Source organism: Salvelinus fontinalis, chromosome 15 (genome assembly GCF_029448725.1).
Source record: "Salvelinus fontinalis isolate EN_2023a chromosome 15, ASM2944872v1, whole genome shotgun sequence".
Taxonomy (NCBI): Eukaryota; Metazoa; Chordata; class Actinopteri; order Salmoniformes; family Salmonidae; genus Salvelinus; species Salvelinus fontinalis.
Genome location: NC_074679.1, coordinates 23,851,119 through 23,878,080, shown reverse-complemented (window position 1 = coordinate 23,878,080; position 26,962 = coordinate 23,851,119). Strand labels below are relative to the sequence as shown.

Here is a 26,962-nt window from a genome sequence, read left to right as displayed (position 1 = left end):
CCAAATTAGTACTGTGTGCTTTCATCGAAACATAACTAGTTTTAAATAGTTAGTGCAGATTCTGTGCTTTGGGCCAAGATGGCCTCTAAGATGTACATACAGTTGAAGGCATCAAACATTAAGTTAGGCGTGAGATAAGTTGTTAGTCTCCCCATTAGCCTTTGGACTCACCAAGAAAGACTGCTTTTTAAGGAAAGTCTTAGTATCATGGGGGAGAAACAACTTTGACCAAATAGAATTGAGTTAAAACTTGTACAGAAAATCTCATTGCGACAACAAGGTTTACAAAGTACAACTCTACAAGCCGCGCTGTTAAGCCAGCAATTATAAGGTGGAATTCAGCTAGCCTAGCTATAGTAAGTCTGAAATCCAGACACATTATTGGCAATGTTAATGAGTTCATTAAGGTTAGTTTTTTTTACAAGGTTCCTTTTCTTTTCCCCATGAGACACAAATATAATTCCAGTGAATAAGATTGTAACAGTTATGTGCTCTCCATATCCCTAAAGAGGAGTACTATCCTCTTGAAATAATTTTTTATTGTTGCAAATAACCATATAAATCCAGTGCAGTTACTGATATGCCCCCCAAAAATTAATGCTTCCCTCTATGAGGACCATCTTGCTGATTGGAAAGTCTTGTTTTAGTGCAGAGAAAGCTTTCCCACCCTTTGACCTAATATCCTTGGTTCACGTAGACAAACATCTCAAAGAAATCTTGAATTTGATTGGGATTGTTAATCATGCATTTACCCAACTAATGTTTCTCATGTAAACAAACAAAAACAGATAAACCAGTACCACAAATCACATACATAGTACAGTACAGTAGGTACTCTACAGAGAGCGATGACTCAGCATGTCCACTAGGGGTCTCTGTAACCTGTGGAGACTAGGGCCATTGTGTTCATGTAGCAGTAGTGTGGTCTGTGCTTTCTCCTCCGTTAGTCCAGCTAAACCCAACACTCACAAACTCTGTCCAGCCTCCCCAGTGACCTCATCACTCCAGCCTGCCAATGCAAACACGCGGGACAGCGGTGGCCTTTTGGTTGCTCGCCCTTCTCTCCCGGGGCTCCTATACAACGCTCCCAAGCTCTGTGGACTCTGTCTCGGAATCATGATCATTCTCCCTGTTTCAGAATGGGAACACAGCCAAGCGTTAGAAACAAAGGACTTAGCTTGTTCAAGAGGGTCCTTATTCATTGCAGAGTGGCTAAGGATTAAAGTGTGTCCTTTGCATTTAGCTGAAGTATACAGAAAGATGCCAGAACGGAACTAAGTTTAGTGTCCCCCTGTGAAGAGATTGGTCACTGGATCTCTTAGCTCCCCAGTGCACTCGGTTACTTAATTTAGGAGGAAATAGCTTGGGTCCTGCATGAACCCTGTTCTATTACAATGAGTGTCTGGCTTAGATAGCCTCAATCAGCCCTAATCGTGTGTGTGTGTTTGGTCTAACTCACCGCATCTCCTGCAGTAGTTTCTGGTTGCCTTGCCTCCTCTCCTCGTCGATTGGGTAGGTCTTGAATATAAACAGCCCCAGGAATATCAGAACAACAGGAGCAGGAGAGACCAGCACCTTCAGGGTTAAATTCACTGCGTCGGGTTGTGAGCAGCCTCTGGTCACATAGCCGGCAAAGCTGCAAAAACATTTCCAGGGAGAGAAGAAAATAAAAATGACATAAAAAATGTGCAGTTTGGTTTGATTATGAATGTGGATTGTGTTATTGTTCACCACATGACAGCGCTGGTGAATCGAGAAAATTAAGCTAGGTCATCTTTAAAAACGCAGTTATCATACAGTAGAATTTAGGCCCTTTCATAAAAAATACACACAAATGTATATGCACACCCCTTCAAATTATTGGATTCGGCTATTTCAGCCACACCCTTCGCTGACTGGTGTATAAAATCGAGGACACAGCCATACAATCCCCATAGACAAACATTGGCAGTAGAATGGCCTTACTGAAGAGCTCAGTGACTTTCAACATGGAAAGGTCATGCCACCTTTCCAACAAGACAGTTTGTCAAATTTCTGCCCTGCTAGAGCTGCCCCGATCAACTGTAAGTGCTGTTATTGTGAAGCGGAAACATCTAGGATCAACAACGGCTCAGGCACGAAGTGGTAGGCCACACAAGCTCACAGACCGCCGAGTGCTGAAGCGCGTACAAATCGCCTGTCCTCAGTTGCAACACTCACTACAGAGTTCCAACCAGCCTCTGGAAGCAACGTCAGCACAAGAACTGTTCGTCGGGAGCTTCATGAAATGGGTTTCCATGTCCGAACAGCCGCACACAAGCCTAAGATCACCATGCACAATGCCAAGCGTTGTCTGGAGTGGTGTAAAGCGCGCCGCCATTAGACTCTTGAGCAGTGGAAACGGGTTCTCTGGAGTGATGAATCACACTTCAAATCAAATTTCATTTGTCACATACACGTGTTTAGCAGATGTTATTGTGGATGTAGCTCCAACAGTGCAGTAATACCTAACAATACACACAATCTAAAGTAAAGGAATGGAATTAAGAATACATAAATGTTTGGACGAGCAATGTCAGAGCGGCATAGACTAAGATACAGTAGGATAGAATACAGTATATACATATGAGATGAGTAATGCAAAATATGTAAACATTATTAATGTGACTAGTGTTCCAATTATTAAAGTGGCCAGTGATTTCAAGTCTATGTATATGGGGCAGCAGTCTCTAATGTGCTAGTGATGGCGATTTAACAATCCGATGGCTTGAGATAGAAGCTGTTTTTCTAGTCTCTCTGTCCCAGCTTTAATGCACCTGTACTGACCTCGCCTTCTGCGGGGTGAACAGGCAGTAGCTCAGGTGGTTGTTGTCCTTGATTATATTTTTGGCCTTTGTGACATCGGGTGCTGTAGGTGCCCTGGAGGGCAGGTAGTTGTTTGCCCCCAGTGATGCGTTGGGCAGACTGCACCACCCTCTGGGCCAGCAGCCTTGCGAGGGTTAACATGCTTAAATGTCTTATTCATGCTGGCCACGGAGAAGGAGAGCCCACAGTCCTTGGTAGCGGGCCACGTCAGTGGCACTGTATTATCCTCAAAGCGGGTGAAGGTGTTTAGCTTGTCCGGAAGCACGTCAGTGTCCGTGGCTGGTTTTCCCTTTGTAGTCCGTGATTGTCTGCAGACCTTGCCACATACGTCTCGTGTCTGAGCCGTTGAATTGCATCTCCATTTTGTCTCTATACTGACCTTTTGCCTGTTTGATTGCCTTACAGAGGAATAACTACACTGTTTGTATTCAGCCATATTCCCAGTCACCTTGCCGCTTTCAGTTTTGCGTGAATGCTGCCATCTATCCACGGTTTCTGGTTAGGGTAGGTTTTAATAGTCACAGTGGATACAACATCTTCTATACACTTCCTGATAAACTCAGTCACTGTATCAGTGTATTCCTCTGTTGTTCTCGGAGGCTACCCAGAACATATCCCAGTCCACGTGATCAAAACTATCTTGAAGTGTGGATTCCGATTGGTCAGACCAGCGTTGAATAGTCCTTAGCACAGGAGGAGCAAAATGAGGTTGTGATCAGATTTCCCGAAGGGAATGCAGGGGAGGGCCTTGTAGGCATCCCAAAAGTTGGAGTAGCAGTGGTCAAGTGTTTTAGCAGCACGAGTACTACAGTCAATGTGTTGATAGAACTTCGGTAATGTTTTCCTCAAATTTGCTTTGTTAAAATCTCCAGGTATAATAAATGCGACCTCAGGATATGCATTTTCCAGTTTGCATAAAACCCAGTAAAGTTCCTTGAGGGCCGTTGTGGTATTGGCTTGAGGGGGAATATACACGGCTGTGACTATAACCGAAGATAATACGGTCGGCATTTGATTGTGAGGTATTCTACGTCGGGTGAACAAATGGACTTGCGTTCCTGTATGTTGTTACAATTACACCGTGAGTAGTTAATCATGAAACATACACCCTCGCCCTAATTCTTCCCAGAGAGATATTTATTCTTGTCTGCGTGATGAAATGAGAACCCAGCTGGCTGACCGGACTCAGACAGTATATCCCGAGAGTGCCATGTTTCCGTATAACAGAGTATGTTACAATCCCTGATGTCTCTATGGAAGGAAATCCTTGCCCTGAGCTCGTTAACTTTATTATCCAGAGACTGAACATTAGCGAGTAATATACTCTGAAGCGGTGGGTGGTGTGCGTGCCTCCTGAGTCGTACGATAAGTCCACTCCGAGTAACTCTTTCGCGACAGCTTTGTTTTGGAACCGATATCGGAAAAGGATCCGATTTCAGAAAACTTGTATTCCTAGTTGTAATGCTGGTGAGTTACTGCTGCTCTAATATCCAAAAGTTCTTCCCGGCTGTAATAACACAACATTTCCTGGGCTAATAATGTAAGAAATAACACATTAAAAAAACAAAATACTGCAAAGTTTCCTAAGAGCTAGAAGCACAGCAGCCCAATCCGTTGGCGCCATCTTCACCATTTGGCAGTCCGCGGCCGAATCTGGGTTTGGCAGATGCCAGGAGAATGCTCCCTGCCCGAATGCTGTACTAACTGTAAAGTTTGGTGGAGGAGGAATAATGGTCTGGTGCTGGTTCGGGGCTAGGCCCCTTAGTTCCAGTGAAGGGAAATCTTAACGCTACCGCATACAATGACATTCTAGACAATTCTGTGCTTCGAACTTTGTGGCAACAGTTTGGGGAAGGCTCTTTCATGTTTCAGCATGACAATGCCCCCGTGTGCAAAGCGAGGTCCATACAGAAATGGTTTGTCGAGATCGGTGTGGAAAAACTTGACTTGCCTGCACAGAGCCCTGACCCATCAAATACTTTTGAGATGAATTGGAACGCCGACTGCAAGCCAGGCCTAATCGCCCAACATCAGTGCCTGACCTCACTTATGCTCTTGTGGCTGAATGGAAGCAAGTCCCCTCAGCAATGTTCCAACATCTAGTGGAAAGCCTTCCCAGAAGAGTGGAGGCTGTTGTGGCAGCAAAGGGGGGGGCCAACTCCATATTAGAGAGAGGGGCAGCTGGACACCGTATGCTGTAAAACACCCAGTTTGTTATTTTTGATTATAACAAAACCGCTATTAATTAAATAAGAATACCAAACTTGTTTTTGCGTAGATTCCGCAACATGTTTAGCTTTTAACAGCTAGGAAACACCGCTAACCAAACAAGTGCTAGGTGGCTGTACTACAGATGCGTAAAGACGCATTGTTAAACATTTTGGAAAAACAACTGGTTGCATTAAAGAGCCAATCTGGATACTAAGGAGATCCGGAGGGAAATCGAGAAGTACCAACAGCTTAACGCTATGGAGGAACAACATACTCCATCATGGAAAGAGCCGACTACCTCAAAAGAACTCAAACCAGACACGGACGATTTACTGTTGAAGTAGAGGCTAGTGCTCTGGCTGGAATCCATGCAACACTGGAAAAGTTGTGTGAGGAGGTAGCAGGCCTGAGGGGGAGTTTGGAGTTTAACCAGAATGAAATGATCATGCTCCAAGGAGAAACCAAGGCACTCACAGTCAAGGTAAAAATCCACGATTTCAACATGGATTGTCTACTCAGGGAAAACAGAGTGAAAAAAGTCATAGCATGCATGAAAATCTAATATTTTCTGGGATTCCTGAGGACGCATCCAATAATCCAGAGGGTGTGATCAGAGAATTCATGCAATCCGCCTTAACTTCCTCTAGAGACTAAACAAGGTGGCTTTCCACTGTGTAAACAGACTTGGAGCGACAAGACCAAGGGTCCCTGACCGATCATCACAAAATTTGAACACTACCAACAAAAGGAACTGATCAAAAGCAGGTGAAGGGAGCTCAAAGGGACCAAATTCGGTCTCAATGACTAATATCCCCCGGGAGATAAACAAACGTCGCAAGAGACTGTATCCTGTACAGAGGCAACAGAAGGAGAGGGGTACGGGTGCCTTTCTCATTGTGGACAAACTCTTTATAGAGGGACAGCTATTCTGAGACAGCTCCATAACACCATAGCTGTACTAAATTCTACAGGGATTTCAGGTTACGAAAAAAAGAAAGTATGGGAACTGTAAAAATATCTAAACACAATGAAGTGGATATTAACACACACGTACTCAATTACATGTTCACTTACACACTTGATCCCGCTTTCTTCTCTCCCTCTCTATTGTCGAGAACTGTTCTATAATTTAATATGTTTTTCTCTTATATACATACATACATACACAACATACACACATACATATACAGTATATCACAAAAGTGAGTACACCCCTCACATTTTTGTAAATATATTTTCATGTGACAACACTGAAGAAATGACACTTTGCTACAATGTAAAGTAGTGAGTGTACAGCTTGTATAACAGTGTAAATTTGCTGTACCCTCAAAATAACTCAACACACAGCCATTAATGTTTAAACCGCTGGCAACAAAAGTGAGTACACCCCTAAGTGAAAATGTCCAAATTGGGCCCAATTAGCCATTTTCCCTCCCCGGTGTCATGTGACTCGTTAGTGTTACAAGGTCTCAGGTGTGAATGGGGAGCAGGTGTGTTAAATTTGGTGTCATCGCTCTCACACTCCCTTATACTGACTGGTCACTGGAAGTTCAACATGGCACCTCATGGCAAAGAACTCTGAGGATCTGAAAAAAATAATTGTTGCTCTACATAAAGATGGGCTGGGCTATAAGAAGATTGCCATGACCCTGAAACTGAGCTGCAGCACCGTGGCCAAGACCATACAGCGGTTTAACTGGACAGGTTCCACTCAGAACAGGCCTCGCCATGGTCGACCAAAGAATTTGAGCGCACGTGCTCAGCGTCATATCCAGAGGTTGTCTTTGGGAAGTAGACGTACGAGTGCTACCAGCATTGCTGCAGAGGTTGAAGGGGTGGGGGGTTAGCCTGTCAGTGCTCAGACCATACGCCGTATACTGCATCAAATTGGTCTGCATGGCTGTCGTCCCAGAAGGAAGCCTCTTCTAAAGATGATGCACAAGAAAGCCCGCAAACAGTTTGCTGAAGACAAGCAGACTAAGGACATGGATTACTGGAACCATGTCCTGTGGTCTGATGAGACCAAGATAAACTTATTTGGTTCAGATGGTGTTAAGCTGTGTGGCGGCAACCAGGTGAGAAGTACTAAGACAAGTGTGTCTTGCCTACAGTCAAGCATGGTGGTGGGAGTGTCATGGTCTGGGGCTGCATGAGTGCTGCCGGCACTGGGGAGCTACAGTTCTTTGAGGGAACCATGAATGCCAACATGTACTGTGACATACTGAAGCAGAGCATGATCCCCTCCCTTCGGAGACTGGGCCGCAGGGCAGTATTCCAACATCATAACGACCCCAAACACACCTCCAAGACGACCACTGCCTTGCTAAAGAAGCTGAGGGACTGGCCAAGCATGTCTCCAGACCTAAACCCTATTGAGCATCTGTGGGGCATCCTCAAATGGAAGATGGAGGAGTGCAAGGTCTCTAACATCCACCAGCTCCGTGATGTCGTCATGGAGGAGTGGAAGAGGACTCCAGTGGCAACCTGTGAAGCGCTGGTGAACTTCATGCCCAAGAGGGTTAAGGCAGTGCTGGAAAATGATGGTGGCCACACAAAATCTTGACACTTTGGGCCCAATTTGGACATTTTCACTTAGGGGTGTACTCACTTTTGTTGCCAGCGGTTTAGACATTAATGGCTGTGTGAGTTATTTTGAGGGGACAGCAAATTAACACTGCTACAATGTAAAGTAGTGAGTGTACAGCTTGTATAAGTGTTAATTTGCTGTCCCCTCAATAACTCAATACACAGCCATTAATGTCTAAACCTCTGGCAACAAAAGTGAGTACACCCCTCACATTTTTGTAAATATTTGAGTATATCTTTTCATGTGACAACACTGAAGAAATGATACTTTGCTACAATGTAAAGTAGTGAGTGTACAGCTTGTATAACAAAGTGTCATTTCTTCAGTGTTGTCACATGAAAAGATATACTCAAATATTTACAAAAATGTGAGGGGTGTACTCACTTTTGTGATATACTGTATTTACAACAAGCAAGGGGGAGATATCAGAATGGGTAATAACATATTGTACGGGATACATTTGTACTGTAGTGAAGCCGTCTCTATAGTAATGCAAGGTCTCTCTCATGATCATGTGAAATGTCAATTGCTATGGAAATGCTGGGAGGTGTTTTTCAATTATGTTAAAAGGTAATTATGATTCAACTATGATGGTGATACAATATGGATTACAATTATCATCATGAATATAAGGCTATACACACTACATGTTACACACAGACATTCAACCATGCAAATTGGCAGGGTTATTTATTTGGACATCACACATTATAGTCTTACTCTTATACAGACATCGTACACACTCTCACTAAATCACATCCAATATCATACACATCAACTTACTCAGATTTACTACACACATATCTTGGCTCAATGTTCTAACATCTGTGGCATTGGCTCACAGGCAAGGGAATAAAACATATTGTATGGTATGGTTTGGTTCCCAATCAGAGACAACGATAGACAGCTGTCCCTGATTGAGAACCATACCCGGCCAAAACATAGTAATACAAAATCAACATATAGAATTCCCACCCCAAATCACACCCTGACCAAACCAAATAGACATAAAAAAGGCTCTCTAAGGTCAGGGCGTGACAACTTCTCAGAGTTTTGAATTGTCAAGAGGAGTTAAACAACGGTGTCCGCTGTCACCATATCTATTCGTTATGGCCATTGAAATGCTAGCTATTAAAATCAGATCCAATATCAACATTAGAGGATTAGAAATCCAAGACTTAAAAACAAAGGTGTTCATGTATGGCAATAACAAAAATGTTTTATTAAGTCTGCAAGCTAGATCCCTGTAATGTCTCATTGAAGACCTAGATAACTTTTCTGGACGAAAACCTAATTATGATAAGTGTACAATATTACATATTGGATCTTTTAAAAATACAACTTTTTTATTACCCTGCAGTTTACCTAAAGAATGGGCTGACGGTGAAGTAGACATACTTGGTATTCATATCACAAAAGATATGAGCTCTCCACAATGAATTTCAATAGAAAACTTGTAAAAATAGACAAGATCCTGCAACCATGGAGAAGTAAATACCTGTCTTTATATGGAAAAATTGCCCCGATTAACTCCTTAGTCATATCTCAGTTTACTCACTTACTTATGGCGCTGCCTACTCCTGATGATTAGTTATTCAAATCATATGAGCAAAAAATATTTTGCTTTATCTGGGATGCTAAACCAGACAAAATACAGTGGGGCAAAAAAGTATTTAGTCAGCCACCAATTGTGCAAGTTCTCCCACTTAATTACAGGCCTCTCATCTTTTTTTCATCATAGGTACACTTCAACTATGAGACAAAATGAGAAAAAAAATCCAGAAAATCACATTGTAGGATTTTTAATGAATTTATTTGCAAATTATGTATTTGGTCACCTACAAACAAGCAAGATTTCTGGCTCTCACAGACCTGTAACTTCTTCTTTAAGAGGCTCCTCTGTCCTCCACTCGTTACCTGTATTAATGGCACCTGTTTGAACTTGTTATCAGTATAAAAGACACCTGTCCACAACCTCAAACAGTCACACTCCAAACTCCACTATGGCCAAGACCAAAGAGCTGTCAAAGGACACCAGAAACATAATTGTAGACCTGCACCAGGCTGGGAAGCCTGAATCTGCAATAGGTAAGCAGCTTGGTTTGAAGAAATCAACTGTGGGAGCAATTATTAGGAAATGGAAGACATACAAGACCACTGATAATCTCCCTCGATCCGGGGCTCCACGCAAGATCTCACCCCGTGGGGTCAAAATGATCACGAGCAAAAATCCCAGAACCACACGGGGGGACCTAGTGAATGACCTGCAGAGAGCTGGGACCAAAGTAACAAAGCCTACCATCAGTAACACAATACACCGCCAGGGACTCAAATCCTGCAGTGCCAGACGTGTCCCCCTGCTTAAGCCAGTACATGTCCAGGCCCGTCTGAAGTTTGCTAGAGAGCATTTGGATGATCCAGAAGAATATTGGGAGAATGTCATATGGTCAGATGAAACCAAAATAGAACTTTTTGGTAAAAACTCAACACGTCTTGTTTGGAGGACAAAGAATGCTGAGTTGCATCCAAAGAACACCATACCTACTGTGAAGCATGGGGGTGGAAACATCATGCTTTGGGGCTGTTTTTCTGCAAAGGGACCAGGACGACTGATCCGTGTAAAGGAAAGAATGAATGGGGCCATGTATCGTGAGATTTAAAGTGAAAACCTCCTTCCATCAGCAAGGGCATTGAAGATGAAACGTGGCTGGGTCTTTCAGCATGACAATGTTCCCAAACACACCGCCCGGGCAACGAAGGAGTGGCTTCGTAAGAAGTATTTTAAGGTCCTGTAGTGGCCTAGCCAGTCTCCAGATCTCAACCCCATAGAAAATCTTTGGAGGGAGTTGAAAGTCCGTGTTGCCCAGCAACAGCCCCAAAACATCACTGCTCTAGAGGAGATCTGCATGGAGGAATGGGCCAAAATACCAGCAACAGTGTGTGAAAACCTTGTGAAGACTTACAGAAAACGTTTGACCTCTGTCATTGCCAACAAAGGGTATATAAAAGTATTGAGAAACTTTTGTTATTGACCAAATACTTATTTTCCACCATAATTTGCAAATAAATTCATAAAAAATCCTACAATGTGATTTTCTAGAATTTTTCTCATTTTGTCTGTCATAGTTGAAGTGTACCTATGATGAAAATTACAGGCCTCATCTTTTTAAGTGGGAAAACTTGCACAATTGGTGGCTGACTAAATACTTTTTTGCCCCACTGTAAAGCGTGCCTATCTATATAATGAATTGGGTGGATTGAGATTATTAAATATAAAAGCACTAAACCGCTCTAAAAGTTTAACTTATTTCAAAGTTACTTGAAACCTAAATGGTTCTCAAGTTGACTACTAAGAAAAGCTCATCCATTGTTTAAAAATGGCCTCTTTGTCTTAGTGCAGATTGCCATGTCTCATTTTCGATTAATTGAAAATTATACTTTTTTTCAAAGTGTCTCTCTTTTTCATACAAGCATTGCACAGCTGGCTACAATTTCAATTTCATCCCCCTGAAAAGATAGAACAAATATTATGGCTGAACTCAAATGTGCTGGTTGATAAAAATAGCTGTATTTATGGGAAAGATTTTTGAAAAGGGTATTTTGTTCTGAAATTAAATTGTAAATTGGAATGGTAGAGTTGTGTATTTCATGGCGTTATCAGAATTGTATGGGAAGGTCTGCTCAATCCAAGAGTACAACCAATTGATTACAGCATTACCACAAAAATGAAGTGAGCAGGTGGCAGCGGGAGGAGGTAGGGAACTGGTCTGTCTGCCCAATGTAACGGATCAAAACTTGCAGGGGAATAAAAGTAGCATAAATAGGAAAATATACCTTTTCAGCTAAAATTATTATATAGAATTCTTTCCACCGACATGTTGAATATTTGGGGCATAAAATCGTCGAAACAGATTTTGTTGTGAGGATACAAAATCAATAGACCATTTATTTTGGTATTGCACTCAGGTAGCCTGTTTCTGGTCTCAGGTTCAGGAATGGTTGAAAATGCATAACATTGATCTAAAATTGACCCTAGAAATAGTACTGTTAGGAGATCTGGAGAGACTACAGGTAAGTCAATTATTACTATTCTAATACTCTTTGTAAAAGGATTTATCTTCAACTTGCAATCTGTGGATTCTATTTGATTAGATAGATTCAAATTGTACGTTAAACATCACTGCATAGTTGAAAGATACAGTTGAAGTCAGAAGTTTACATACACTTGGTTGGAGTCATTAAAACTCATTTTTCAACCACTCCACACATTTCATGTAAACAAACTATAGTTTTGGCAAGTCGGTTAGAATATCTACTTTGTGCATGACACAAGTAATCTTTCCAACAATTGTTTACAGACACAGTGTAATAATCTATCACAATTCCAGTGGGTCAGAAGTTTACATACACAAAGCTGACTGTGCCTTTAAACAGTTTGGAAAATTCCAGAAAATTATATCATAGCTTTAGAAGCCTCTAATAGGCTAATTGACATAATTTGAGTCAATTGGAGATGTTCCTGTGGATGTATTTCAAGGCCTACCTTCAAACTCAGTGCCTCTTTTCTTGACATCATGGGAAAATCAATAGAAGTCATCCAAGACCTCAGAAAAGGGACCTCCACAAGTCTGGTTCATCCTTGGGTCCTATATCGACATAACCTGAAAGGCCGTTCAGCAAGGAAGACTACAGTTTGCAACTGCACATGGGGACAAAACTCAAACTTTTTGGAGAAATGTCCTCTGGTCTGATGGAACAAAAATAGAACTGTTTGGCCATAATGACCATCGTTATGTTTGGAGGATAAAGGGGGAGGCTTGCAAGCCGAAGAACATCATCCCAACTGTGAAGCACAGGGGTGGCAGCATCATGTTGTGGGGGTGCTTTGCTGCAGGAGGGACTGGTGCACTTCACAAAATAGATGGTATTATGAGGCAGGAAAATTATGTGGATATATTGAAGCAACATTTCAAGACATCAGTCGGGAAGTTAAAGCTTGGTCGCAAATGGGTCTTCCAAATGGACAATGATCCCAAGCATACTTCCAAAGTTGTGGCAAAATGGCTTAAGGACAACAAAGTCAAGGTATTGGAGTGGCCATCACAAAGCCCTGACCTCAAGCCTATAGAACATTTGTGGTCAGGACTGAAAAAGTGTGTGCGAGCAAGGAGGCCTACAAACCTGACTCAGTTACACAAGCTCTGTCAGGAGGAATGGGCCAGCATTCACCCAACTTATTGTTGGAAGCTTGTGGAAGGCTACCTAAAACGTTTGACACAAGTTAAACAATTTAAAGGCAGTGCTACCAAATACTAATTGAGTGTATGTCAACTTCTGACCCACTGGGAATGTGATGAAAGAAATAAAAGCTGAAATAACTAATTCTCTACTATTATTCTGACATTTCACATTCTTAAAACAAAGTGGGAATCCTAACTGACCTAAGACAGGGAATTTTTACTAGGATTAAACGTCAGGAATTGTGAAACGGAGTTTAAATGTATTTGGCTGAGGTGTATGTAGTATATTTTTTTAAATGCCCATAATTTTGGAATGAGAAGTTCGAGGAGAAGGTGTCCACATACTTTTGGTGATGTAGTGTGTTTCAATAAACTTTTAGGAACTGCAACATACAGTTCGATTTCAAACTAAGCTCATTAAATTGTCAACATGCTAAGTTTTTACAACATCAGTTTATCATGTACAATACCTGCAAGAGAGAAAAACAAACTCACTCTAGACTGAGGGTCGAGATGCCGAGGGAGATTCCTGAGGCAAACTTGGTGAAGAAAACATAGAAGGAGTAGAAAATGGCCTCATGGCCACTAGAGTCTGGATTCTTCACTTTGAAATCATCCACCACATCTGGAAGCATTGACCTGAGAAACAGGGAAAGATGTGAATGGATACCAAAAGGCAAGCCGCACCACAGACTGGATATAAATAAAGAGACACTGGAGATAGATAATCTATAGGTGGGTGTGCTGAGGTACATTCAGTAGTCTGCTTACCAAGGTAGGAGGAAAGCTGCAGCCACACTGACTCCTGCAGCCACAGAGACCACATAGGCCACAATGAGACTGCTTTCTATGCAGACGATCAGGATCATGAATGGCACTGCCCACTGCAGAGAGAGACGCATAGGATAGACATGAAATGAGGCATGAGAGAGAGTTCCATAACACAACACCTTTGAGATGAAACTCCACACCAACACACACTGCTCACCGTGATGCCAATGTAGACGGCAGTCTTCTTCCCGAATCGGATCAGGAACCACTGCCAGAATGGAATGGACAAAGTCCCAGAGAGCTAGAAATAAAACACCAAAGAAGAGCATTAAGATATCTAACTTTTAAACAATTTCCATAAAAATGAATAGAAATACTTGTGGGATACAATGTGGGAACAGAATAGGTCAGACTGACCGATGGGCTAAAAGATCATGGGAGAAGGACAATGTGCCCTTTATTTAACCCTGCTGGGGGTACATGACCCTTGAACTCTTATAGAGGTGTGGTCAACCGGTGTGTCAAATGATCACACAAGGATTAGCGAGTGGCTGAGCAACTAGCACTATGGGAAATATCAAACAATTCATCAGTGCTGACCAAAACCAGCAGCATCTAAGGACCTAGCCTTGCATGTATGGCAGTTTGAGGGTTTGGCTAAAACACAAACAGATCTGGTGACATCTCCTGCTCCAGTAGCCAGGCCAGGGCAGCTCTAGATCCTACTCAGTCAGATAGAGGCGACTGTGCAGAATAGAAAAGCGAGGGTTCCCATGGTGGTGCTGACAGATCGCCTGGGCAACAAAGGCCCCTCTGTGCTCCTTTCTCTCGCCGATGGAGTGTGTGAGAGGGGGACAGGTTCCCAGGGGCCACAACAACAACACCTCTAACCCCAAAAATGTGCCCTTTCATCCCCATGGCAACACGTCTCCTTGCGTGAAGGAAAAACAAAAACGGTTCCGAAAACACCATGGACACATAGACATTACTCTACCCCCCCACAAGGTGACCTTTCAGTCTTTATGTACAGAATGTGTGTTATGCCTTTAGTGGGTGGGGGGGGGGGGGGATTTTCTCAGAATAATAGACTACACTCACCATAATGACCAGCAGAATGTTCTGGAAGTCATTTCTAAAGCCCAGGGTGTAGGTGATGAACAGGGCAAAGTTCCCCTCCAGGAGCTGCCAGGAAGAGAACAATACAATACACCTCAAACACTGAATGAACAGGAAGTAGGTCTAATATACATACAGAAAACTAAACACCAAGGTTACACACCCTATAGCTAGTCATAAAGAATTGTTTGTTTGTTTGTTTGTTTATGTGTGTGTTTAACTGTAGCCCATCTATGAGTGTGACTCACCATGAAAGCCAGCGAGGTGAAGAGGAATCCCATGACCAGTTTGACATACGGCCCATATCCCATCACCATCCTCACGCCCTCAAAGAACGACATGGGTTCTGTCTTCAGACGCCCACACTCTAAAACAAAGATGGCGATTAAATCTAACTGATTAGGTGCACTGTGCCAAACATCAGCTGAAGACTTATCTGATATTCTTTCTTATCCCTCATCCATGGCATTTAGAGACTGCCAAAATATGACCCTCTCCTAGTTACTTATAACAAAATAATTATTGGAACATTTGCGGGTTGAGAGAAAGTGGAAAAGTTTGCCTGTGGATAACAGAAATCTTTCATACTCCAAATATGAGAAAAAACAATGTTTGAAGTACGTCATTGTAAAGATATTCTGATAAGAGAAAAAATGTAAAATAAAATCAGTTAATCAATTCCCACCTTCCTGCTCTCTGACACCCAGGAACAGGACTGCAGCACAGAGAACGTACATGGTACAGATGACTGCTGAGGCGATGAGGTAGGCTTGTTTCTGTTAGGGGGACAGGAGGAGCAGGGGTAGGGGCACATTCCACTTCTAACGTTACTATAACAGTGTTATGCCATGTTATACAACATGACATCCCTAGGGTTCCACCCTCACCGTTTCATCCAGGGAGATGTGGGTGATGTTGAAGTCTGACCCCAGCAGTGTGGAGTTACCGTTGTCAAGGACATCCAGGTCACCTGGGAGACAGGGGGCGATCGCCCCGCCCACAATCTGCCCCTGGATTGCTGTGCCAACCACTGTTCCCAGCACCTCCACTGTCATACCTGAACAAGAGAGTGGGATGGGGAGAGTGAGAAAGAGCAGAATGAAGACCTGACATTACGCTACATAACCGTAAAGATGTCCAGGTTGACATACGGTAGGCAGTGGCAGAGTCCCTCTCTTTCTGGTCCATGCTGATGAACATGGTGAGCGCTGAGTACGGCACATGGAAACACTGCACACAGAAAAAAAACATCAGCATTGCTGGCACAATAACCATGAAACCACATTACAGTAACAATCAATAGGGATTGAGTAACAATGTATTGTAACATGTGTCCCTTCTTATCAATAAAACAAGAGACTGTGTAGAGGCGAGACTGACCGTCTGCAGAGACTGGAAGAGGCAGTAGAAGACCAGGTACCACAGGACCTTCCCCTGCTCCACCGGAGGGACATACCAGATCAGAAAGTAGGTGAGCACTGCAAACGGAGTAGAGATGAGGATCCTGAGGGAAAAACAGGAGAGTATCAATACAATGTAATGATGGATGAGCATTTAAAATGTGTGGGTGTTTGAGTAGGTCTATTTCATCTCTGTGACTGGAAAATTATAGTGAAATATTATACAAACACAATTTACTACAGTATTGAAGAAGTGAATATTTCTTCTCACAATGATGATTTCCATGAGTCCCTGCCAGATGACGTAAATTAGTGACACTTGGTAGCGATGGCAGTAGTGGTAGCCGAGTTTGGGTCACTAACTTACATCATCTGCACAGGGTTGAGATGCTCTCTCCATTGAAAGCAGGTATTTGTGAATAATCCCTTAATCATCCGTTATTTGGGGCTGTGTGTGGAGAATGGGCTCAGAGTGGCCGTTCACTGTGCCAGCTGGGAGACTGTGGTGGGCTGTACTTATGGTGGCGCCATACTGACCCTGCCTCACCCCACTCTACAGCCACAATCACACAATACACCTGACCAGCAGACCAATCCATTCCAGCTAGAGTAGCAGAATAACCATAGAGAACTATGAATCCACTACTGGGTTTCCAGAAGACAAGTCAACTAAAAAAATAGACGTTGGGGGCATTGATGGAATGGTATTTTAGAGACAAGTATCTACTGACTAAGACATTTCTATGCCAGCAGTGCAGTGGGTGTTCGTCTCAGCCCCTCACTGGTCTCAGCAAAATAAACAGTTGAGAACAGCAGTCACTAACATTACATGCTCATCTGCCAAGTGTTTTAATTACTACAACATTAATACTGAACAACAATCTCTTTCTAATAAGTCGTGTTTCTTTCCATCAGTCCTCGGTGTTTGAGCCTACAGTCCCCAGGGGGACTATCATCTCATTGAACTGAAAATGCGTGTTTGTTTATGTTACACGACACATGTCGACCCCACTCACGCATGGCCAGTCAATGGGAGTGGCAATCCTCTGTAGCCAACATTCACTGAACTGGGGAAGCCCCATATAAGCACCCTCTGTCTGCTTCCTTCGCGTACATGGGCTGACTGAATGGGGTTAATAAGAGTCAATAGGCTGATCTGACTGGAAATAGAGGTCAGATATCTCCTAGATTGTCTGTGTTTTGTACACTGTCACTATGGTTGAATATACAAAGCTCACAGCAAGAGCACGACAGCAGCCCCACACCAATTACCTTGAGGTGATGCCCTAGCTACACAACGACGTAGGCGGGACAAGAGGAAAAGGCTCAAGGTTTTATTTGGCAAACAGACTTGATCACCACCTGTCTGTGAGAAACATTACTGTGCTTCTTCAAGTTAGGTCAACATTGACTTATCAAGCTCCTAATACTTCAGGGAGAGAGAGACTATTAAAGTACTTATCAGAGTCCATTGAGAGAACACTGTGTTTTCTCTATTACAACAATGATCCTTTTTATGTTATTTTTGTGACATCCAATCTGATAAATTAATTACTCAGCTATCCGTCTGTCTGGCAGGCAGCTACATGGAAGTAAAAGGAAGGCTGTCTATTTTCACTGTGTATGACATCAATATTCACATTCTAGAGAGGTCTAGAATTCCACAGGCTGTTTATGACTCGGGAATACAATTCTGGGAAAAAACATATTCCACTAATAGCTCTAATTAAAAAGGCAGGGGCATTCAGAAGGGAAAATAGCTTTAGTCAAGGTTTAGTTAAGTGATGCATCTCCTTGTCTGTGTTCAGGCACTGATAAGAATTCGCTGGGGGATTTGTGATGGTTTACACAGACCAGAAACCTCCTAACAATGACCTCATTGACATTCAGCCAATAATCTCCCCTCTACTTGACCTGCGGTAACCTCTCTCTGAATCAGCCAGCCCGCTCCCCAACTGCCATCTCACACACACATACACCCCCATTGGCCTAAATCGAGTGGTGTGTTGAGGGCTGGACCAATAGGAGAGGGTGAAGCCGGTTTTCTCCCTCTACACTTGCAGCTCAGGCACACCAGGCAGCCTATTGTACGTCACATGCCCAGGGTCTTAAGATATCAAGTAAATCCAGTTGTTACCACCATGAATAAACCTCCTTTATCGATGCCATTCCTAGCAAGTCACAGTATTATGCCAAATATTAATTGCAACCACAAAAGGTCAATATCTCCTTGTATCAAAGTATGTGAAATTAACAGGTGGGCCTTCTTAAAAGTCAATTTGTGGAATTGCTTTCCATCTTAATGCGTTTGAGACAATCAGTTGTGTTGTGACAAGGTAGGGGTGGTATACAGAAGACAGCCCTATTTGGTAAAAGACCAAGTCCATATTATGGCAAGAACAGCTCAAATAAGCAAAGGGAAACGACAGCCCATCATTACTTTAAGAGATGAAGGTCAGTCAATGTGGAATATTTCAAGAACTTTGAAAGTTTCTTCAAGTGCAGTCGCTAAAACCATCCAGCGCTATGATGAAACAGGTTCTAATGAGGACCGCCACAGGAAAGACCCAGAATGACCTCTGCTGCAGACGATAAGTTCATTAGAGTTACCAGCCTCAGAAATTGCAGCCCAAATAAATGCTTCAGAGTTCAAGTAACAGACACATCTCAAAATCAATTGTTCAGAGGAGACTGCGTGAATCAGGTCTTCTTGGTCAAATTGCTGAAAAAAAACTACTACTAAAGGACACCAATAAGAAGAAGAGACTTGCTTGGGCCAAGAAACACGAGCAATGGACATTAGACCGGTGGAAATCTGTCCCTTGGTCTGATGAGTCCAAATTTTAGATTTTTAGTTCTAACCGCCGTGTCTTTGTGACAAGCAGAATAGGTGAACGGATGATCTCTGCATGTGTGGTTCCCACCATGAAGCATGGAGGAGTAGGTGTGATGGTGTGGGGGTGCTTTGCTGGTGACACTGTCGGTGATATATTTAGAATTCAAGGCACACTTAACCAGCATGGCTACCACAGCATTCTGCAGCGATACGCCATCCCATCTGGTTTGTGCTTAGTGAGACTATCATTTGTTTTACAAAAGGACAATGACCCAACACACCTCCAGGCTGTGTAAGGGCTATTTGACCAAGAAGGAGAGTGATGGAGTGCTGCATTAGATGACCTGGCCTCCACAATCACCCAACCTCAACCCAATTGAGATGGTTTGGGATGAGTTGGACCGCAGAGTGAAAGAAAAGCAGCCAACAAGTGCTCAGCATCTGTGGGAACTCCTTCAAGACGGTTGAAGAATCTAAAAGATCAAATATATTTTGATTTGTTGAACACCCTTTTGGTTACTACATGATTCCATATGTGCTATTTCATAGTTTTGATGTCTCATTATTATTCTACAATGTAGAAAATAGTAAAAATAAAGAAAAACCCTTGAATGAGTAGGTGTGTCCAAACTTTTGACTGGTACTGTATGTCACCCACCACTAGGCTTAGTCTCGCTTAAGGCATCTGGGGCACAAGCAAAGAATTATAAATCAATTTCTATGGGCACAGGCTTCAAAGTACTCAGAGCCTTTGGTGGAAACTTCCAGTGCCAGCACAGAACAACAAAGTGAAAAGCACCTGGGCATTCCAGAACTAAATGAGGTCCTCTGGAGCTAAATAAGACAGCCTTGTTCCAGTCTGTCCTGGTTTGCACCCAGATGAGAAGGTAAAAGCTACAACAACCTAAGACGGACAATGGCCAACAGCAGATAAAGATAGAGTAATAAAGTTGATAGCGACTGATGTAAAATAGAGAGCAAATTAGGCATATCACTGCGATTCAGTGACAGCCGGATCTCTCTATTCAAACTGTTCCACCTCAGCGTCGTTGTCACGATTACCGCCCATATTTCAATTACAACTACTGTTTTCCCTCTGGTCGTGACGAGAGGTTTTGCTTTTGTTCTATTTTCCTCTCCTCTTTCATTCCTGCCTACTGTAATATGTTCGCTGGGTGACCGAGGCAGAGGCACCTACCAGGGCATCATCCGGCCACACCTGGTCCATCTGCTCCGACTAACCAGGAAGCCCACCGTTGGGTCCGTCACTGCATCCCAGGCCCGGCCCACAAACAAGATGATAGAGGCATATAATGGGTCCAGCTATGGAGAGACAAAGATAAAGGGAGATAAATAAGGTGTGTGTGGGGGGGGGGGGGGGTAGAATATAAATAATTTGAGTCATTGTCTGTCAGACCACTACAATCACAGACATCAGCCATCACCTCTCCTAACAGAACAAAGAGTGGCTATTGAAACAGAAATAAAACAGAGGCATAACTCAGTTGGATTGCATCTTAGCAACAAGATGACTAAGACAATATTTGAAAAGTTGCCATGGTCATGTTAAGAAATGATACATGGCCAGGCCACATTGGCAACATTACCATCTGAACAATGTGGTGTTTAAGTCCATTCCAATGAGCTCATTAGCTCACTGGTTGAATGAGTTGTATTCAGTGAGAGCACTACAGTGAGCACAGTGTACAGTCTATCACTTGCTAATTGAGTGACAAAGCAAAGCAGTGGGAGTCAGAATCAATTTACTTCACTAGATGAGTCATGCCAAAGTCTGTTAAAATGATACCAGATCTTTGGCATTGCCCTTAAAGTCATCTTCCAGTGACTTCTGAACTTTTCCTGTTGAGAAGCTTTTCAAGTATAAATACAGTAAAGTACACACACTTAAGGGTAAAACAAAGTATGTTTTAAGCATGTTTAGACAACTGCAAATTTCAAGGAGTATGGCATTCAAGGAGTTGGTCGGATGGTGACTTTGTGATGTCATTGGTTCCATCTGAATCCCATCTCACTCACCTGGGCCACATCCAGCAGGTAGATCTGGAGAAAGAAGCCCAACGCGCTTCCTGTGATCTGGTAGGGAGCCCCTCCGATGGCATAGCACAACTTACTGCACATTGACAGATGGCCATTGTTGTCCCTCCGCTGGAAAATAGGGAGAGAAGACGCACATAGTATGACAATAGTACACAATGTTTTGTTATAGACTAAACAGATTTAAAAAGAAAATCTGAATATTGTGAAAGCATTGGATTTTTATGGGTTGCTAATGATGCACCGTTTAGCTGTTGTGATACAGGATCTTTGTAGGTCTATATCCAACTCGGCCTTTGTATTAAAAACTGACAAAATGTTGCAGGCATCACTTGGGTATATGAGCATCACTTCTTTGATCATGTAGAATTTCTCTGTGCAGGATCTAACTGTACAGGAAGTGGATTTGATCATTGAACTGGGTCTCGATTGCTCAGTCGAGGTAAATACACATCTGGCCAATCTCACCCACTTGGCCCTTTGAGTGTCCGGTTTATTTCAGAGACTTCTGGCCCAACAGCGGCTTGTAAAACAGCATGTCTCATTGTGAGCCCAAGATTGGCCAACGCTCCTCACCCCACCACTGAATGTCCGATTAGTACCAAATCCCTCTGACTATGCAGTCTGGGCCACTACGAGTTTAGAAAGTGGTGTGAGACTGGGAGGTCACTGTAGTTCAGCCACTGTACAACTCTCCCTGGTGCCGGAGGCAGCGATTGGCTCTGGCTATGGGATGATCAGGCATTCCGAGATCTCCATCAGTGGCCTGAGCTGAGGCCACCAACAGTCAGCAGACAATCAGGAGTGCAACCCCCCCCCCCCCCCCAAACCCCCCCCCCCCCCCCCCCCCCCCCCCCCCCCCCCCCCCCAATCCTTCCCATCACAAACACATCCTGCTGGTCAATGAGTAAATACACCCAGTCCAACAGCCAATCAATGTAAAGAGCATCTAGCAAGTCTGACACCATGCGTTCTGTCAGTATTGAGAGCAGACACCTGCTTTTACATGCTTCTCTGACCTCTTCATGGTACTTTCCCTGGTGAAATATACCCCCATAGAACAGGAATTATGTCCCATATTGCCTTCAAGAATGTGGCCTAAAGACATCATGTGTAGGACAAAATGTATGGAAAATACGATATAACACTGACACATCTAAAATGGTGTTGAGGTAACACACATGGCACCTCCCTGAAATGCAGAATGAAGGGTGAATAGCCTTTGAGCTCCTCAGGCAGACCTGGGACTGACCAGGAGGTTAAACCTGAAGAAGCAAGTCCTGCACTATGGCCACAAAGAAACCCTGGGAATAAACCTGGTACAAGGAAATCCAGACATCTTGTTTGTATGACAGCACATCAGTTAGCCCCATAGAGACATACAGTATATTACTGACGTCATGTCAGTGAACATCAGTAAAACAGACTTATTTGGTTCTTATTATATGCATTGTGTCTCTGTTTTTTTATTTTAGGTAATTTAGCAGACGCTTTACCCATAGAGATTTACAGTAGTGAGTGCTTACATTCTCGTACAGGTCCCCGTGGGAACCGAATCCACAACGCTGGCGTTGCAAACGCTATGCTCTACCAACTGAGCCACATGGAGGGATATGACAGTTTGTCTACATCAGCCGACATTGGAATCATTATTCTTCAGACAAAATCCTATTTCTAGCTAAAATACAGGTTTAATGAATGCATGTCCCTTTAAAACCGGTAAAGTTTTTTTCTCTGAACAGCTGCACCAAGACAGCTGGTCTACGGTGGTGAAAATCAAGCCCCATCGATGAAGCTCGAGAATATTTGGTGTGATGATGTCCAATCATGTAATATATGGTTTAGCCACAGGTAGACCATTATAAGCCACTCATTGTTAATGTCTATCCCATGAAGGCTATTTGGGGCTTGAAACGGGACTGAAATATAAGTAATTGCAATAGCCTATAATGGCATCGCATGCCTTTCTGCCAATTAGGACAGCGGTCTGATTGGGAAAACCGTTAGTTTCGCTGTTAATAGCGTAGCTATATCAAACCCGCCTCAATTGTATACCGTTTCATTGTTAAAATATTTTAGTGAATTTGTGTGCGTTGAAAACTCCATTATAATAACGCCTACAATAGACTACCCATATCCCTCAATGTGATGCAAATTAATAGATTGCTGGTCAAATAATAATTTGCTGATATCTATAGTCTAAATAAAGACAATTTATTATGCTACAAATAAATAGCCCTAAAATTATCGTACTTACCTTGGCAATTTTGATTCCATCTTGACTTATTGGTTTTGTTGGTAATAGACTTGCCGCGGCATATTGCTCCGCACCCTCTCCTTTTGCCATATCGTTTAAAATCGATACAATTTTAAAAGCCTTTGATGTTTCTATTCTCCTCACTGAACCTTGAAACCGCGCGAGTACCTTAAGTAGCCGTTTGAGCTCTGAGTTCCACACTCAATTTGGTACGCTGGTGTCCTTGGTTTGACGTTTGATACATTCATTTTCAATGATTGCACGCGTGAAATGTGCGGAGGATTGTGGGAACAAGTAGCCGTTTGAGCTCTGGGAACATGGGCGGCAAGACCGCTGCTAGCAGAGCGAGTTTTAAAAGTTCACTGCTCAATTTCATGAAAATGTGATGCGGCCACTGCTGACTTTAACCAATCAGGCGAGGAGCATATGTTGCTTGATAATCTTCATGAAACATACCCCATTCAAAACAGAAGATGTGATATGTTACCTGTAAAACAAATGTAAGGAAATATTTAGATGACCCCCCTTTCAAATAGACTTAATTGACCACTTATTTGCAGGTATAGGCTACCTTTTATATAAAACCAAGCGGTCAAACAGGGAAATGGTCCCACTCATTTTCCCACTATTTAGTTTCCTCTATAGCATAGGGTATTTTAGGAACACTTCAAATAAAGGCTGTGTTTTGTGTAGGATTGCCCTGGTGTGACTATTTGATAACCCTGTAAATCACTCTAGGACAAGCTGACTTTTATTAATATATTTGCCTGTTTTACCCACAAAAAATGAAATGCTAATTAGCTGCTAATGTGGCATTCATAAAGAACAAATGCCATGATGCTCTGGACGAGACTGGCGAATCAAGGCAAAGGTAAAAATCTCTGGATTAACTATCTAATGTTAGCTAAATGTAGTAATAAATAAATCGGCTACATTTCCTTAAATTGACAATTCTGTAAACTGTCTTGTGCAAGTTTTAAATTGACTCAATACCTGTAAGCAAATGTGTCAGCCAGAGATGGCATGCAGGAGCTTGCAGGGATTTGTAGTTTTGCATCATGTCTACTTTGATGCTAATTTGCATTTTCAAATCTGAGAGTAAATAGAGCCGAATATATTGATAAAAGTCACCTTGTCCAAGAGAGATTTACATAGTTGTCAAACTTCACGCCAGGGTAAGCCTGCACGACCCACAGCCCTTATTTGAAGTGTTCCTAAAATCCTCTATGGGAAAAATGAGTGTTGGAAAAACGATTGGAACCATTTCCCTGTTTGACTGCAATGTTGTATGGGTATTATGACACCACTGCGTGGCTCTATAGGGATGGGTGGGCGGTGTTGTTAAACCATGGGGGCTGTTTGCTGTTCAAATTAAGGACGTGTTAAACAAACGAAGTGTTAATGAATTTACCTACAAAAAAGCCATTCACACAGACCCAATACCTGGATTTTAGTTACAGGGCCTGTGAAAATGCAGAAATCATGACTAGGTCTTTAGTAGGCTACACCTTCCAACCCAATACTTTTTCCAGACAACTTTGGCATCCCGACAACTTTTTGCTGACTTTTCTTTATATATTAAAGGTATTGCCAGCAACAAAGCCTCTACTTTCATTTCCGCCAACCGACCTAGTCATGATTGCGGAAAAGTTCTGCCAAATATGAAATGTAGCTGTAATGCTGAGGTGGCATTGGCACTCACTACGCTCATAAGCTCTTGATGATTGCTCCGCAGCACCTGTTACTACTGTTCTCCTGGCAGTTCTAAACTTTGGAGGCATGTCACTTCACCCATCTCTTCGCATAGCTCACCACATGCAGTGTTTTCTTAAGCACAACTGGATGGATCCATAAAGAATTACTGTGGGAATAAATATCACTCCTATGATGAAGTGATTGTAATAAAGTAGGCTAATGAGTGGGGCAGTGGTCTAAGACACTGCATGTCAGTGTAAGAGGAGTCACTGCAATATCTGGTTTGAATCCAGGCCTCATGACATCTGGCTGTGATTGGGAATCCTATAGAGCGGTGCACAATTGGCCCGCCGGGGTAGGCTGTCATTGTAAGTTAGAATTTCTTCTTAACTGACTTGCCTAGTTAAATAATGATAATGCAATTGAGGGCATGAAATTGTTGTTTACTGAAACTCCCTAAGTCATCCAATCGTTATAGCCTAATACGTTCGAAGCAATAGCCTACCCACGTGTGATCAACTATTTCGCTACCATATGATAAATCAATCAATGTCAGATTATTCTTTTCACTGAACCTCCATTTGGATATTGGTTAGGCTACAATGAGGCTGTGGAAATGTTAGCTAAATTGAGGTGAGTGCTGCTCATGATCATCTTGTCTATTTGGCTCATTTATTAGTATTAATCAGAACATTTTGCCAGCATGTTATCTAGCTTAAAGATGCATTATGTAGAAATCACTTTGTGATTCCTGGTTGCTAAAATTCTAATAGTTCACCTAAATTCAGTTTATGTGTGTCACTTTCTGACCTTTAGTTCCTTTGTTTTGTCTTTATTTAGTATGGTCAGGGTGTGAGTTGGGGTGGGCAGTCTATGTTTGTATTTCTATGTTTTTCTATTTCTGTGTTTGGCCTGATATGGTTCTCAATCAGAGGCAGGTGTTAGTCATTGTCTCTGATTGGGAACCATATTTAGGTAGCCTGTTTTGTGTTGGGTTTTGTGGGTGGTTGTCTTCTGTCTTTGTGTTCTATGCACCAGATAAGACTGTTTCGGTTTTGCCACATTTGTTATTTTGTATTTTGTAGTGTTCACGGTTTTGTCGTTATTAAACATGATGAACACTAACTACGCTGCGTCTTGGTCCGATCCCTGCTACACCTTCTCTTCAGATGAAGAGGAGGAAATCTGCCGTTACAGAACCACCCACCAAAACCGGACCAAGCAGCGTGGTAAAGGACAGCAGCAGCAACGGCAAAGTACACAGGACTCCTGGACATGGAAGGAAATTCTGGACGGTAAGGGACCCTGGGTTCAAGCTGGAGAATATCACCGCCCTCGTGAAGAGCTGGAGGCAGCTAAAGCCGAGAGGCGGTGGTATGAGGAGGCAGCACGGAAGCGCGGCTGGAAGCCAGAGAGGCAGCCCCAAAAATGTATTGGGGGGGGATACACGGGGAGTGTGGCAGAGTCAGGAGTCAGACCTGAGCCAACTCCCCCTGCTTACCATAAGGAGCCAAGGATGGAACCAGAGCCGGTCAGGGCGGTATTGGAGGTGAGCGAAGCAGAGACAGTAAAAGAGTTAATGGGGAGATTGGAGGAGAGAGTTATGAGGGGGGTGCTGGTTTGGTGCATGAGGCACGACATCCGCCCGACGGAGCGTGTCGGGGATTTGATGTCACCTGAGTCAGCTCTCCATACTCGTCCTGAGCTGCGTGCTAGCCGTCTGGTGGAGACTGTGCCAGCCCCACGCACCAGGCCTCCTGTGCGCCTCCCTAGCCCTGCACGTCCTGTGCCAGCTCAGCGCACCAGCTCTCCTGTGGCAGCCCCACGTACCAGCTCTCCTGTGGCAGCCCCACGTACCAGCTCTCCTGTGGCAGCCCCACGCACCAGCTCTCCTGTGGCAGCCCCACGTACCAGCTCTCCTGTGGCAGCCCCACGCACAAGCCCTCCGGT

The 26,962-nt window shown here is 43.2% G+C and overlaps 1 protein-coding gene across 1 annotated transcript; it reads right to left on the bottom strand.

Annotated features, from left to right (window-relative positions):
• Positions 1–275: 275 nt before the first annotated feature.
• On the bottom strand, positions 276–23,691 carry LOC129811579 (sodium-dependent lysophosphatidylcholine symporter 1-B-like). Its single transcript, XM_055863005.1, has 14 exons — positions 23,318–23,691; positions 21,043–21,171; positions 20,204–20,328; positions 16,150–16,273; positions 15,921–15,999; positions 15,657–15,826; positions 15,455–15,545; positions 15,018–15,136; positions 14,752–14,835; positions 13,871–13,954; positions 13,654–13,766; positions 13,378–13,521; positions 1,460–1,636; positions 276–1,129 (listed from the first exon to the last, which is right to left on the bottom strand). Exons 1-14 carry the CDS (start codon positions 23,405–23,407, stop codon positions 1,075–1,077), a joined length of 1,584 nt encoding a protein of 527 aa, XP_055718980.1. The 5' UTR covers positions 23,408–23,691; the 3' UTR covers positions 276–1,074.
• Between the last annotated feature and the right edge of the window lie 3,271 nt (positions 23,692–26,962).

Excerpts from the sequence above, each read along its gene's own strand:
- LOC129811579 (XM_055863005.1), bottom strand. The coding sequence starts at position 23,407 with ATGGCAAAAGGAGAGGGTGCGGAGCAATATGCCGCGGCAAGTCTATTA. Across the intron at positions 15,827-15,920 it reads GGACTCTGCCACTGCCTACC|GTATGACAGTGGAGGTGCTG; the intron begins GTATGTCAACCT and ends TCTCTTGTTCAG. Across the intron at positions 15,137-15,454 it reads GGGTGTCAGAGAGCAGGAAG|AGTGTGGGCGTCTGAAGACA; the intron begins GTGGGAATTGAT and ends TCTTTGTTTTAG.